This window comes from Dermacentor andersoni, chromosome 7, assembly GCF_023375885.2.
Source record: "Dermacentor andersoni chromosome 7, qqDerAnde1_hic_scaffold, whole genome shotgun sequence".
Lineage (NCBI taxonomy): Eukaryota > Metazoa > Arthropoda > Arachnida > Ixodida > Ixodidae > Dermacentor > Dermacentor andersoni.
Genome location: NC_092820.1, coordinates 80,169,127 through 80,182,055, shown reverse-complemented (window position 1 = coordinate 80,182,055; position 12,929 = coordinate 80,169,127). Strand labels below are relative to the sequence as shown.

Genomic DNA, 12,929 nt, shown 5'->3' with positions numbered 1-12,929 from the left:
CAGAGTATAAAAATAGCAGTGAGCAGCATAGCGACGCGGCGAGTTTGGGTGGAGCCTAGTGGGGGGAGAAGGAGCAGCGCTGCGGGGACACAGGTGGTGTCACATCATTGCTCTCTGATAAAAACCAGCATGCTCGCTTCGGCGATCCTCTTTCTAGTAGTGGAAAAAAAAATTATGTATGGCTCTGCTATCGCAAACACCAGACACCAATGGAGCTGGGGAAAGCTCAGCAAAAGTTAGACTAAGTGCGCGGTTTGGCACTACTCTACTGACCTTCCCCCAGCTCCACTGGTCTCTGGTGTTTGCGGTAGCAGAGCCACGCATAATTTTTTTTTAATGTCGTAGAACCTCGACCACATGTTTCTCGCTTGTAAAAGGTTGACAGATGGCACGTACAAATGTTCGAAAGCATTTACTTCTTTTTCTTTTTTGGCACTAAGGTTGGTCTCAAAGTGCTGGACCTGGCACTGTAGACATTATCCTCATGCTATGCTGAATTTTGCTGACGTCATGGAGCAAAAAGGCTAGATATGATGACATTGCTAATAAACAAATTGACAAGAGTGCACGGGGGCATTTCCTCTGGCTGTGTTCATGTGTGGCTGCCACTGCAATCATAGATAAGCAGCAAGTCAACATATCATAGCATCGTGACACATTAGTTCGCTGGGTAGAGAACTTGAAACTGGTTTGTAGAAATGAGTATTATAATAAATATAATTTAGCATGCTCTGACTCTTGCTAGTACTTCTTTTTGTAAAGTTCTGAAAAGAACAATTATGGGGTTTTACATGCCAAAACCACGATCTGATTATGAAGCATACCGTAATGGGGGACTCTGGAAATTTGGACCACCTGGGGTTTTTAACGAGCACCTAAATCTAAGTACACCGGTGTTTTCGCGTTTTGCCTCCATCGAAATGCATCCGCCATGGCTGGGATTTGATGCTGCGACCTCGTACTCAGCAGCCCAACACCATAGCCACTGAGCAAACACGGCGGATATAAGGTGCAGGGGACTTGAACCTTTCATCAATGCAAAAAAAAAAGACAGTTCCAAAATGTCACATCATTATTCCTTGAATTAGGCAGATGACCTTTTAATCAATGGAAACCTCCCATAACTCTGTGAGGAGCTCTGGGGCCCTACCTGTACATACTGTTATTTGTAATTAATTATGATTAATAAAGATTTGATTTTGATTTGACGATGATGGTGCAGAGTCGGTGCAAGCATGAACAACTCTATTAGAGTACCAGTGATGATAGAATTTCCCGCAGCACATACATACCAGCTATAGTAGAGAGGAAATAATAAAACTCTGACGACTCCATTGGTTGCTAATGCGAGCCAGCTGTTCTGTGGCTTCGACTTCTTGAATGTAGAACCTAGAATGAAGGAAATCGTACTGGTAAGTGGTGCCTGTTTTGTTGATGGGCTACTCTGAGCATTGCCAATCCGCTTGCGGCAGATGACCTAATTTTCATAAGGATCAAATTTTTACTCTCTTCACACCCCCCCGCCCCATGTGCCTGCCTATATGATACAGTCGAACCTGGGATCACAAAAAATTTTGATACATAGGTAATTCAGCATCTAAAATTTTTTTTAAATGCGCAGTTTGCACCAGTGGTGCAACGATGGAGTCAACAGCGGTACTTGTGGTCACCTACCTTTTACGTGGCTTGCGTAAGTTGTTTGTAGGTTTTGCAAGGTTATGCTAGATTTTGCTCAATTGCTGGTCGGCTTGGCTAATACTCCTGTCACACGGACAGCCTTAACCGAGGTTAAGCTAACTACGGTTACAGCTGACCGCAGTTACCGCTAGCCACACAGCAGAGGCAACCGTAGTTAGTCCCCTAACCATGGTTACCGCAAACTGAGCTTGGAAACCTGTTTACTCTCGCAAACCGAGAAACCGGCAAGATAGCGGTCACACGCAAACATTTTGAGCACAGAACAACACAGGACGTGAAGTATTCCCAGCAAAGCCTATGGGACGTACGACAGTTGTAACCTGAAGCAGAGGAAATAATGAACACAAATTGCTAACACGCCGCAAGGACAATGTACATCAAAAAAGAAACGCAATGAAATGCTTTGGCTCTCGTAAATGCTACGCCGGTTACAGCAACCAGTGTTGGAAGACATAATGTAAAAATAGCCAAGCTGCTCAATATTATTAAGTTATTAAAGGCTTTCAGTATTAACGCAGTGAGCGTATATTTTATTACAACATGTATCTGCATGCTAATTATTATTTTTTTATCATACACCACGAACTTTGCTTAAACAATTTTGCACTCATCGTGACCACGTGATCGCGTCAGTCTGTTTAACCAAATCCATGTAGTACCGGCAAACCGCGCTCACGTTAACCGCGGTTAACCCTGTGAATTATGGTTAAACTTAACCGCAGTTATATCCGCTCATGTGACAGGGGTATAAGTCGTTTCTAGGTGTTGTGATGTTATGGTAAGCTTGGCTAAGTTGTTTCTAGGTTTTGCGAGGTTATGCCAGGTTTTGCTAAGTTGTTGTCTCAGTGGGCTTGACACTGGAAGTTTTCAAGTAGTTGCAGGCTGGGATCGCTTTCTTGGCGACGTCTAGCGTTCAGGCGCCGACTCTCGCATTCCTTGGACTAGAACTCGGGATCTCCAACTCGGCGTCACCTCTTCTCAGCCGCTGCTTCAGTGCAGTGTTCCGGATCAGCTCGGCAGCGACACATTGCTTCTCGCTTGGCAGTATGGCGCTCTTCCTGGTAAGCCGCTTCTTCTTCAAGCGTCCGGACTTCCTTTGGCTTTCCCATGGCAGCAGCGTGTATGTACAGAGTAGAGGAGGTGGGAGGTGTGTCGCCGCGCCGGCTGTTTATAACTTTAACTCGCCTGCGATGTCACGACTCCGTCCTATGTGCGTTGGGTGCGAGGAGGTTACGTGGCTCAGTGCTCTCGCAGGTGGTTGCTAGGCAACGTGAGGCGGTGCACCGTTGGACTGAGTTTTCTGGTAATGCCCCATGGTGGAACTAAAGCTTAAACAGCTCCGCTGTTAAAATGTTACACAAAAATTTTCACAGGGATTTCACAGCTGTTCGATGTAGACAATAATTCATTATATATGGCTTCAAAATATCCAGATTTGACTGTATGTCATTCTAAAATTAAGGGGGCCAATAATGTGAAATATTGACCTCAACACATTGAGGTCAAGTGACATGGCAAGTGACGTGGCAAGGGACATTTAATGCTTGCAACAAAGTCATTTGCAAGTATGCTTCTATAACTAGATACTGAAAGAAAATTTAAAAAGGTACCTACCTCGAACTAAGTCAATGTCGATAAGCTCTGCCTTAATCCTGGCAGTCTTTTTAGGTATCGCATTGACCCCCTGTTGAGACAGCATAAACGGTAATGATTAATGTAAGCATGATAAAGAGTGAACTCAAAGCATGCAGGTTCACAGTTGGTGATAGGAATGAACCCTTAACAACCGATCGTAAAGTGCACTTACTCTTAGGATACGCTGCTCTAAATTTCTGCCCCATATATCCTTGTCATATGCACCAATCTGGAAGAGAACCACAATCACACAATCAGACAGCAACCTACACCAAAATCTACACATTATAAAAATTATTTCAAGCGTGATATCAAGCAGAATTTGAATAGCACGGAAAAATCCAATGTCTTTGAGGCCAATTAATACAGCTAATGCAGGTCATGTAATATGAAACACCTAGGTAGCAGCACTGACACTTTACATTAGGCTATTTTGATGGCACTCACAATGCATATATTGTGTTCGCAAATACAGCCGACTACATTTAAACGAAAGTTACTTAAACCTAATCAATGCTACTATATGCAGTGGAATCTCGATAAACGCAATTGCCTCTTAAAGGGGCCCTCACCAGGTCTGGCCATTTTATGCTGACAAGCGCAGAGCATACAATACTAACGATCATGTTTACAAAGAAGTACATCGCTACAAGCCGCAGAAAGGTCTGAAATTTCCATCCGAATGCCATTTTCTCTTTCCCTCGTGGCAACTGCGCTCCAAGCTGGATGGTGACATACTCGTGTACCCGGTTACATACTGGTGTCTGCAGTGTGACGTCGCTCGTGGTGACACATGACTTCGAGAATTATTCAAGACAACATCTATTATCTGTGTGATCTGTTGCTTGAATTGACGAATTGAAGTGTAGAGAAATAATAAAACACACAAGCAGAATGTCTGCGTGTTTTTTGTTTTACTTCGCACCGAAGCAAGAGAGATGTACTTCCACTTCGTCTGCTTGTTCCCACGGTCGTGAAGTCACCAAAACTATGCCATTTTCTACCGTGTTCTAGCACATGATCATGCTCTGCGATCCGCTTGTTCTGCATCAGTATTTGTGTAGCACTGAATTATATCGCTAGTCATGTGTCCTTGTGCACAGCGCGCAAGAACATGCGCTGCGCGAAACGATAACAGCTCACACGCAACGCCGCCAGCGGAAGTGCGCAGCACAAGAAAAAAAAAGGACGAGGAGAAAGAAAGATGAAAGTGGGGCCCGTGACGTATGTCTCACACATTCCTCGAGGTCTGGCATGGCAGAACAAAGGGAAGGAATTTCGCTTGCAGAGGCTAGACGGGGTGAGTGGAGAGAGTCTCACTGTGTAGTGGAGCTCGCTTTCTGAAATCATGTCTCCACGGCACTAAAGTATTTCTATCTCGGCTATTAATGAGCCAATTTGAAAAGTTTTTGCAGCAGAACACTCTCTAGAGGACACGTAACAACTTCCAGCATATAACCAAAATTTGCTATGAGGCCTGGTGAGGGGCCCTTTAAACAGAACACCATCCTCGTGGTTGCTTGGTTTTGCATTCATGCAAGTGTATTCAGCTTTGTCTCTCAGTAAAAGGAACTCCTCATAAATGGAACCAATTTTCCTGGTCCCTTGAAGTTCCATTTGAAGAGAGTCCACTGTGCTTAGGCCACCGGCTGTTACACTGCCATATCAAACAGCAGTGGAAGTATTCTGCAAAAGTCCACCTAGTAGACTCTTACAGAATGCCTCCCCTGTAGTCTGACTGCCACATAAGAAAGTAATGCTGAAGAAATGGGGATACCCATTTCACTGGACAAATGTCCCGCTGTGATGTCAATGACTCCTGTGTAACATGCACTTTGAAATGACAATGAAAGAGCATATGATGCTTACGTTTGCCACAATAAGTGCCATTAAAGTGATTAACAGTTGCCAGTGACTGGTAAATGAAACTGACCCTAATTTGTGGAGAACAGGGGAGGTATTCTGTGAGAGTCCACCTAGTGGACATGTCCATATCATCTGCTATTGAGGTTCTGATTGGCTGGACTGTGATGTGCGTCTGCAGCCGCCAGATGCCGTAGCCAATCAGCACTTCAGCAGCAGGCGAAACGGACATGTCCACTAGGTGGACTTTTACAGAATACCTCCCCAGTTAGTGCTGTGATCCTGCACAGGCTAGGTTAGCAGGCAAAATGGTGGAGTTCAAATTCTGCAGTGTTATGCTTTGAACAAGACGAGCATGCAGAATTCCTGGGCATTTTTTTGCTGATGCACACATATTTCTTGTGCAAAATGAAACAAAGAAAAATCGAAACAGAGCACAATTACATTCCATTTTCACTCAATTAACCCTTTGAGGAAGAGACATTAATAACCCCCAAGAATTGTTTATTTTCTATTTAACTATGCAATACACTTCGAGACTAAGCATAATTATTGAAAAGAAAAAAAAATCTTTTGCAGAAGCCTTTTCAGCAATAGGAGGGAAACACCACGCAGAAAACTAGAAGTGGGCTTCACCCCAAGCCACCTATGGCTCCGTTCGGAGTTTGTACAAACAGCTTTTGTCATATATGAATCATATGTGAACCGTAGGTGTACATTTCGTTTCCTTTACATCACTTGTGCATCATCACTGCAGCTGGAGATGTTGCAGCGGTCTGTGTTTTGTGTTCGTTCTGTGTTCCTACTCTAAACCATCAAATGACGATTGCTGCCCGTCATTGTGTTGGCCGAAGACATTTGGCAAGAAACTTCACACAATACCAAACTTGGCAAGAAAAAAAAAAAGATTCTGGTAGGCAACACTGGCTTGCCGCTGAAGGGGAAGAAGAATAACATTGACTGGTCAAAGTGCTCGACCTGTAATTTTGGGCTGAATAAAAATCTTATACTACTATTACTAGGCAACACCCGTCCAGGGTTAACTAATGCGCTCGGCCGGTACTATTGAAATAAAGGAAATATTTCATGAATTTCGAGTGCTTCGTTTAAATTTAAAATTTGCACGAAGAAATTACTTTTTATTTCTCTGAGTTCTGTATAAACAAAGTCTTTTGTATGTATAACTTGGTAGAATAAAAGTTGGCAACCAAATATGCCAGAAGTAAACAAGATCGAGTACCTTCTAAAAGCACTCCATGCTGCTCACATATTACCTAACTACAAACTATCACCACTAAACTGAACTAGGCTAAGCTTCCTGAATGCACAACGGGATGCCGGGTAAAAAAAGAAGACTGAGCAGATGAACTGGTTTATTGTCAAATTCCAGGTCACACAGGTGCTTCATTTTTTGCTGGTTTCAGGTGGTTTGAAGTGGTTAAGTTTAGACCAAGTTAGGTTGGATTAGTTAACATACAACTGATCAGCTAGATTAAAGACTTAAGTATAAACCCTATGCAAGCGATGTTGAGTGCAACAGCGACAAGCGATGCGACGGAGGCGGCTGTCACGTTCACTTGTTAAGTCGAACCCCACAGGAGCAACGACTTTGAGCGACGTCTCCCCGGTGTTGCCAGTATGATGGCAGCAAATATGCGCCGAAACTGGCGCGACAAATGCTTTGTTATTTGAGGTGAATGTGTTTTGCTGTAAAGAGCAGCACAAAATATTTCTGAAGATCTTGCAAAGTTTGGCCGTTCGCTCGTTCCGTGTGACGATCAGTAGTACTTACTGATGTACATCCAGTTCCGGCTTCATGCTATTCACTAGTTGCTCATATAGCACTTCTGGGTGTGGAGCGACGAATTGTAGATTTCCACAACCGAGCAATTCAGCGACAAGAACGAGTGATCTGCTAGCGTAACGGCCCTTTTCATTGCTCAAAGCCTTCGCTCGTCGCACACAAGATCGCTCTCATTGGGTTTGGACAATATTGTCCAATTCCCAGTTCGTACAGTTCTTTCTTTTTTGGTGGGTTTATGTGGTTGAAAGCAGTTAGTTCAGGCCAGGTTAGTCATGGACCATGCAGTTGAACCTACAGCCAACCAGCTAGATGAAACACATATTGCCAAATCGCTGGCTTGTACAGGTGTTCATTCCTTGCTGGTTTCAGGCGATTTCAACTCTGATTAAGTTGGGCATCGACCCAGTTGAAGATAATTCTGACCAGCTAAATGAAATGGTGAACATGTCAAATTATCATTTGATACAGGTGTTTTTTCTGCTAGTTTAAGATGGTTCAACTGAATCGAATTCTCAGGTCGAGCACATGCGATTCCTTTTATTTATTTTTTTCCTGGTTTCAGGTGGTTTGAACCAGTTGGGTTAGGTCGACCCAGCCGAACATTTTCGTACACGCTTCCTAACAAACGACATATCGCTCAGTTCCAACGCTTACCTTTTTCTGATACCATACCAGCGTGTCATCGAGCCCCATATCATTATCCGGCTCTCGGAATTGAACACCTGCGAGCAATGAAGTGAGGCAACATCTCGGTTATCGGCACTCATTACACAGCGGGCACCTTGCCCTGTACGGGTCCCCCCGACATCGCTCTTTTAAAAAAAGAACTTTCGCAACGCGCCTTGCGCGTGTATACTCCTAGGCGTTGCAGGAACAATCACGCTCCTTTGAAGCGCAGCAGCTCCGAGCGTTGCGCAATGCTCACTTGTGCGCGCCTGGCTTCTTGGCGTGTGCGTCACACACGGCTTTTCTCGTACGCGACGGTGAAGCCCGAAGCCTCCGGCGCGCGCGACCCAACCGAAACGATCCGTTGATCAACGAAATTGAAACTACATACCGGGTCGAACGGTCAAACGACACCTGAGCATTCGCGCCGCAACAGCTGGGATTCGGCCCCGGCCACCGAAAAGGTTTTGCGAAACGGAGAAACCTGTCCGCAGAGCGCGAATCAATAGAATCGCGTGGGAGAATTCCGTTACCTAGATACATGATGGACGCGTGAGGAGGCGGGCTGCGTAATTACTAGCCTATGTGCTAAGACGGCGCGGCCAGTGAAGAAAAACGGTGTCGCTTCCAGAACAAACCCGTAAATTCCAATCACAATCCCAGCTGCTCGTCAATATCCGTGTACGGGGAGCGATCAATCAGCGAAAAGCGGCCGCGAGTTTTGCCGCTGCTGAAGCGGTTGGACGTTCGTTCGTCCGTACGTGCGTCTGCTAGAAACGTAACCGAGTGAAGAGTACGCCAGCTCACACGTGCAGAACCAAAAGCACCCCGCCACTACATGCATCCCAGCTAGAGCTGTGCTGTTTACCGATTCAGCTCGTCAGAAAAAGATGTGCGACACGGTCATCACTTTTCAATTAAAGAACACAGCCTCGATCGCTTGGTGACGCGTCGAATCTCGCGTCAATGCGTTTGAGAGAAAAAAAGGCGCAGTTTCTTACGGCACACTCCTCGAAGCAATCAATGCGACTAAATGAATCGGCATTGAAGGCGCTTCCTTTCACAACCGCGATCACATCATCGGATCGGCGCACGGCGATTGATCACGACGCTGGGAGCAGGTTAGGAGCTCACCTCGGCCGAAACCGCAGCCCCGACGATCACAGATGTACGACGAGGCAGCGAACCGCCGATCGTCTCGCGACAGAGCAATTTAGGCAGGCGGCGTCGTACTACCACAAACGCGACGGCTTCACGGCGACAGGTCTCTCAGCTGACTGGTGATGCAGACCCGGTGGCGGGTGCTGCTGCCGTCGTGCTCTTGCGGATCCTGCCGCACTAGACCGCGGCGCTGCGCCGTCGTGCATCAAAATAGACACAAAACAGCGCGCAAGACACGCCGTAGAAATCGAGGAGACGGGGGCAAGGGCGAAAACTGGTTGCCAGGCCAACGGGGCCGCCAGGCCTTGCCAGCCTGCAGTCAGCAGCAGCCGGCGAGGCCCCGCTCCCTCGCCTTCGGCGCGTAGGTTTTGTCTTCTCTCTCTCACGCACACCTTCAGGCGTGCTCGATACACTACAACCACTCCGCCATCCCTGCCAAAATTTATGGCGATGAACTCCGCTGCGCTGTGACGCGACGCTACAATCGCTTCCGCGATGCCCAATATTTTATGCAAGATCGTGGCTTGGCGGAATCTATAAAGAGTAAAGTGTGTATGTTGTCACTTTTACCCACGCGCACGCGTTTCTTTTTTTTTTTTTCTTGCAGCTTAATAGTTACAAGAGAAAATTCACGCTACCAGTACCCACCGCACCTAAAGATGGCACGCCAATCGCTGCAGCGCATTTTTTTTATTTCTAGGGTCACTCTCTGCACTGCAAGGAATTCGCTTATGCGCATAACTTTCGCGTGTTTACGATGCGTCGGATTTCAGATTCTTCAAAGTTCGCATGCCGCCCCGCACTGCCTACATGTAGTTGCTCCAACTTGCGCAAGGCAGTCTAAACTTCCAGACAAAATTAGCACTTACAGGCCACTTTGTTTGCAATTTCTTTCAGATCCACCGTTTCTTCCCGGGCTATTGTTGTAGAATTGACAAGAAGAAAGCACACACATTTAAAGACTGCTCCTATGTAAGTGATTTGCAACAGGTCATGCAACAGGTGGTGCATTATTACAAGGGAAGCTTACACAAGTCCTAAAGCCCTACTATTGTTGGCACTACTAAAGCAGTTTAGATTTTATGCAACCTACACATGACGACCTGCACAAGCACCGCTATTTAAATGGAAGTGTTGAACGTGGTTCCAAGAAACTGGCTTTGGCTTTTTAACGACAAGACAGCATGCCGTAGAAAGGGTGAGTGGCTATCTGCCTAGGCCCAAGTATGATATAGCTTTAATATAGGTCAATGCATTCACTAACTAGTATTGTGCGTGAATACAACATTCCTACATTAGAGACGAGACGAGAAATAAAAATATCAAAGCGTTTTGTACGCCCTCTAAACGGGCTATTAAACATCGACGCACATGGCTACATGGAACAGTTCTCTACCTGCGTATAAACACATGCACAGAATGTGCTCCTTTGCTTCACAAGCTCCAACGAATATGAAAATTCTGTCTTCCCTCATACAATCGCAGAATGGAATGCGTTACTCGATTGTCTTTACTTTCTTTAAAGTCAACCTGAAAGTGAGTTTCCAATGCACACTGCAGTCATTCTTGCAATTATATGTTATGTCATTGCATAGTCCTTCACCAATCCATTCCATTTTTCTCGCATCATATCCAGTCATTTTCGATATATTAGGTGCCCCAACAGTGATAAATTGAATGTATGAAGGCTTCTATGCAAATTTCATGCGTTGCTTTCTTTTCTTTCACACCGTCGCCCACCTGCTTGGTTTTCCTGTAGATCACAGTATGCATCTAAATAAATTTCCCACAAAAAATTCACGGCCTTTTGACTGCGCAACTCTTCTAGAGCTGCATATGCGTGGAAAAAAAAAGTAGGGGTGTGCGAGCATTTGAAACGTTCGAATAACAAATCAAATATTGTCCCATTTGATTCAATCCTTGAACCAAATAGTCAATATTCAATTAGCTCCTCAAATCATCACTATTCATAATTTGTTTAACATTCTGCGCCGTTGACTGTACACGATTAAACATTAAATTCAAGCAAAACTGCAATATCTTTCATCTCATGCACAGTGCTGATAACATACTAGAACACATTGCACTGATGGAAGAGCAGGGCTTTCTCGATTAAACACGATCACTTGCAATAAAATGTTGTTTAGACACAGCATTGTGCATTAGGCACTGTTAGGTATTGCAGTTAAACCTCGTTAACATGTACCTACTTATCAAGTAATTCCGGTTTAAATATAGCCAGAGATGAATCTCCTACCCTGCAGCTATGGAACTTGTATTGGCTGACTGCATAAGCCAAAGTCATGTCAAACGGTTAGCGCATAGTACATATTTACTTAATTTTCTGGCGCGAAATCTGCAAAATGTCATGCGCACAGACTATAGATATGGAAATTTCAGCGCGTGGACCTTTCACAGAGCACAATTGCCACCGATAGCGGCGTCAAAACATGGCGGCCATGATGTGCTTCCTGCTCCCGCAGCTTCTGGCGCTTCTAAGTTGTCCATGCTGACAATGTGGAAGTGGACGATGGCCCTTCTGTACCCAACACGACGTGTGCATTGACCATCACGAAGGCTTGCGTAAAGAAAGGGGGCCTGATAGAGAAACTGGCTCACGGCCTTGCCGAGTTTGAAGATGTCATTTCCGCGGCGGCAAGTGAAAACCAGACTTCTTGCTGCCTGCTCGCAAACAAAGCTTGTCTCTGTCAGTTTGAGCGAGAATCAAGACGTAGTTCTTTTCTGGCCAGTAAGTGTATAGCCGCTCATCTGCCAATGTCATTAGTACATTGTTTCGCAGTAGTACAACTAGCACATCGCTTACTATGTACTCGATCCCTGTCCCCCACCAACGATGCATTATCAAAATTTTACTCTATTTATAGATGCAGCACCTGTGTCCTCTCATCGAATTAAATGAGAACATGTTTCACTGCAACATACTTTATACATTAAGGGCACCATCTACTGTGAAAATTCAAACTAGACAAGTGCTCTTATTTTCACTGTGCCGTCAACGCTGACATATGTGTCTGATTGCGACGGCATGCACAAATATTGATTGGTTCACAAGGTTACCTCTATAAACTTCATATGATCATAAATGACCATGTATTCTCCTAAGAGCCCCAAGACTACAAACAATCTGCTTAGTTGTTCCTAATGCTCCCTTTGTGCTTTTAAAATAAAGCAACCATTATAAATAACGTGCCATTATAATGACAAAATTTCTACCAGGACATTAAAATTGCTTAGTAGTATTATGGTGTGAAGGCGATACATTATTTGTGAACCATTAGGAAAATATTCAGTACTATTCGTTTCTTGCCCTACTCTATTTGTATTCAATCCGGTCTAAAAAAAAAATTGCTGTTTGCATACCCCCTAGAAAAAAGGTGCGGGCCAACCAAGGTGGGCCCATTCGGTCTGACCTATTCAACCACCCGTGGTCTAGCGACGCTACATCCCGAATCTGTTCACAACATGACGTAGCAAGTTCTGGGAAGCTACATTAGCATAGTCAAAAGAGCTATGCCACATCCACGCGTTTGCCTATCCACAGTCAGGCCACGTCCACAGCCTGATGCCGCAGACTGTTTGCGCGAGACCTGCCTACAGTTGTCGTTTAGGTGACCGCAGTTGCAACACAAATAAAGTTGTGGGGTTTGACATCACGAAAACGCAACAGGTCGACATACTCATGACTACACCAGCTCGTACTCACTTGGCACTCATTTCAGAGGCAAGGGTTAGACCATTGGTGAATGACAAAGGGTGTGAGTGGATGCATCAAGGAGAGAGAGCGTCGCCTAACACGAGCAGGAACACGAATGTTGGTGATGGCGAGCTTGAGTGGACGTGAGCCGGAACATAAGGGACTGTCAGCACGTGTGAGTAGACATGAGTGCGTGTACGAGGGAGTGCCAGTAAAAACGAATGGAAGCAAGTATGAACGCGATTGTCTACTGGCGAGTACAAGTGAGGGCAGGTAAGAACGTCAGCAGGTACCGACGAGTCCAAGTGCACTTGAGTGAGAGTTGGTGCATCACCTGTGAAAATACTGGTAAATGAGTAGCCACTTATTCTGCCAGCCTGTGGAAAC

General features: G+C 45.2%; 1 protein-coding gene across 2 annotated transcripts in view; it reads right to left on the bottom strand.

Annotated features, from left to right (window-relative positions):
- The window catches only part of phtf (putative homeodomain transcription factor), a 63,499-nt gene extending 54,216 nt beyond the window's left edge, over window positions 1-9,283 (bottom strand). The window contains exons 1-5 of one of the 2 annotated variants that reach the window (XM_050181502.3): window positions 8,801-9,283; window positions 7,655-7,722; window positions 3,506-3,562; window positions 3,313-3,382; window positions 1,293-1,389 (exon numbers count right to left, since the gene is read on the bottom strand). In XM_050181502.3, the coding sequence (XP_050037459.1) occupies window positions 1,293-1,389; window positions 3,313-3,382; window positions 3,506-3,562; window positions 7,655-7,693 (263 nt within the window). In that variant the 5' untranslated portion in view covers window positions 7,694-7,722; window positions 8,801-9,283. Of the gene's footprint in view, window positions 1-1,292; window positions 1,390-3,312; window positions 3,383-3,505; window positions 3,563-7,654; window positions 7,723-8,057; window positions 8,104-8,800 lie in introns of those variants that run through there. The other variant, XM_055072758.2, reaches the window with a different exon arrangement.
- Window positions 9,284-12,929: the final 3,646 nt, after the last annotated feature.